We start from the raw sequence: 2,860 nt of genomic DNA, 5'->3' as shown, positions 1-2,860 counted from the left end.
GTGTGTGTGTGTGTGTGTGTGTGTGTGTGTGTGTGTGTGTGTGTGTGTGTGTGAGTGAGTGAGAGTGTGTGTGAGTGTGCGTGCGTGAGTGTGTGTGAGGGAGTGAGTGAGAGTGTGTGAGTGTTAATCAAATTGAGAAGTTTTATTTGCGACAGGGTTATTATAGTCAACTAAAACTGAAACCAAAATCAAAACCATATTAACATTTGCTTCACTTGAAACAATCGTTAACGAATATAAAATAAAGATATTATTTTTTACATGTATTTATTTTTACATTTCTTTGTGTATTAATTTATATATTTATTTATTTCTAATTTTGTCAGGTGTGGCATTCCATACTTTCACAGGAAAAGTAAAGTTAAGACTCTCCCAGTTTCTCTCAGCAGTCAATAAATGGGGAAACAAAGTAACTTGTGTTACTTATTTGAAAAATATTTTGTTGTAAATTTGAAAGTAATGCATTACCTCACTAGTTACTTGAAAAATTGAAAAAAAAGTAATCTGCGTTACTTGTAATGCATATATATATATATACCATTAAAATTTCTTAAATGAAGCATGGTCTCTCTGGCTTGCTGTTAATAGCACAGCTTGTTAAATGTCAGTCTGACCTCAGCTTGACCCACATTGTTCAGTTCAAGTGTATGTAAAGCGGTTTTACCGTGAATCAAGAGGGTTGTTAGTATCGGTTTAACGTTTTGACATACTAACTAATTAGCTATTGGATTAGGCCGGTATTTCACTCGTTTCAGCTCCATTTTATGGCAGTTTGACGTATATAAAGCGTTATTTATCATCTTGATGGGTTTATTCCAGCCACAGCCAGTTCGAAATAACTCGAAGGGAACAAATGAAGTAATTCCCGGGAAAAGGCTAGTAGGAAGCCCATATAAGGCTTTAAGGGGAGGAGTTATGGAACACGCCATGACGCGGGGACTCTATAAAAGCGTTCAGCGTCGCAGCTACTTCCGCTTCGCTCTCCAAACAAGAGTGTCGACCAACACGAGCACTATCTCCTTCACAGACTACGCTTTAACCTTCAACTCTATTTTAAGTTTTTTTTTTTTACATATATCGCTTTCTTTCGCGTCGTGATCGGAAATATGACTCTGAGTTTGGGGAATAGACCGATGGCTGCGTTGGGTGTCCTCGCGGAGGAAGCGGACGCCGCGCTGAAGCCGCTGAGGCCCGGGACCAACGGCCTGAAAGGCCTGCAGCTGGACGGACGGTTCGTGTCCGCGGGAGACGGCTCTCTACCGGCCACCCCGGACCCGCAGGAGCTCGGTTCCGACACGCGGCAGCTTCTGTTGGATTTCTATCGCACGCACACCGGAATGAGTCTCCCGGACCGGAAGCGTCATCACGCGTTACCGACAATGAAACGCGTCGTCGCGGACGTCGTCATAAAGCACCAGATCACTTACAGAGGTAAGGCGCATGCGCATTCGCGACACTCTTAATTCAGACGAGTCGTTTGCTGTCAGTTAATCGACTAATAATAATAATAATAATAATAATCCGTAAATATTGGTGCTCTACAGTACATCTTTCCTTTCCATGTGTTTTTAATATTAGCCAACGCTACAAAAATAAAAAAAAATAATTTCGATTAAGTTTGATTTCGTTTTATTTATTTATTTATTTATTTATGTAGCTATTTGACCTTAAGTGACTTGTGGTTTGTTTCTCGGTCAGGTTTTTTTTCTCAGTATTTTTTATTTTTTATTTGGTCAAACCGCGAAGTTCATTGCGATTCTTCGAACTGCAACACGAGAATAGGGTCACCTGACCAAACCCGGAAATGCTTATCATTAACATTCCGAAATATCGGAATGTTAGTGAAAATACAAGCTATCTGTGATGGACGTTGGTTATGATGATTTTTGTATCTACTCTGAAGGCGTCTTGAGTAAAACTGCTTCATATTTAACGAAGCATATGCAAAACGCTTGCACCGGAACCGGAAGTCTGTTGCGCAGAGCCCCTATAGACTGGGTTTGAATTAAATAGACTGGGTTTGGATAGCGAAACTATTTCGAAAGCGGTGGGTGGAACGAAATCGGGTTTAACGCACGACTACAGAATGCGCGGAATGTAAGCAAGCCGATTGCGAAAGTCTACAATTTCAACAGCTCAAATTTTAAATCTCTCTCTTGTTTCATGAGAGTTCGCGCAGTTCCCCACGTTGATTAAAATATCTAAGAAAAAAATAAAATAAATTAAAAATCGTATTTAGTCATTAAACCTTCAGTAACCCTCTGTTCAAAATCTCTACTATTGTCGAATACGAAGAATCGTTATTTTATAAATCTGTAATTTGAGTGAATCACTGTTTTATGTAGTTTCTCCTCATTACTTGTTACCGTCTGTTGTTTTGAGCATGAATTAATCAGAAAAGTGGCGGGGAGTGAATGTCTGCATTAGACGTCAGGATCTGTGCGGGAGGTTTCTGATGCGGCGGATCGTAAAGCAGAATGAGTCGGTGCTGTGGGTGGAGTTGCTGAAGTGTTTGGGCTTTTCTGCAGGGATGCTGCAGCATCTGCAGCTGGACTCTCAGCCGGACGACTTGAGCTTCATCGGCTGTATAGCAAAGACGATGTTCAGAGACGACACCACCAACTGGGGCCGGATCGTGAGTCTGGTGGCCTTCGGAGCCGTGGTGTGCTCCCAGATGAAGGAGCTGCAGAGGGAGCGGTGCGTGGAGACGGTGGCCCAGCAGATCTCCTCTTATCTGATCTCAGAACAGCACGACTGGCTGCTCAACAACAAGGGCTGGGTGAGTGACACCAGAGGAAAATCTCACTCGTACTCTAATGGGAACAGCTTGTGTTTCCTTCACTGCATAATTCAGAGCTGT

At 42.1% G+C, this 2,860-nt stretch overlaps 1 protein-coding gene across 1 annotated transcript in view; it reads left to right on the top strand.

The window, feature by feature from the left end:
• The first annotated feature begins 965 nt into the window (after nucleotides 1-965).
• The window catches only part of LOC107701890 (induced myeloid leukemia cell differentiation protein Mcl-1 homolog), a 6,712-nt gene continuing 4,817 nt past the window's right edge, over nucleotides 966-2,860 (top strand). The window contains exons 1-2 of the mRNA XM_016504031.1: nucleotides 966-1,431; nucleotides 2,529-2,779. Of these exons, the coding sequence (XP_016359517.1) occupies nucleotides 1,107-1,431; nucleotides 2,529-2,779 (576 nt within the window). The 5' untranslated portion in view covers nucleotides 966-1,106. The remainder of the gene's footprint in view (nucleotides 1,432-2,528; nucleotides 2,780-2,860) is intronic.

Source organism: Sinocyclocheilus anshuiensis, unplaced genomic scaffold (assembly GCF_001515605.1).
Source record: "Sinocyclocheilus anshuiensis isolate Anshui unplaced genomic scaffold, SAMN03320099.WGS_v1.1 scaffold2144, whole genome shotgun sequence".
Lineage (NCBI taxonomy): Eukaryota > Metazoa > Chordata > Actinopteri > Cypriniformes > Cyprinidae > Sinocyclocheilus > Sinocyclocheilus anshuiensis.
Note: the sequence above shows the minus strand (reverse complement) of the source record. Positions and strands in the feature narration are given on the sequence as shown.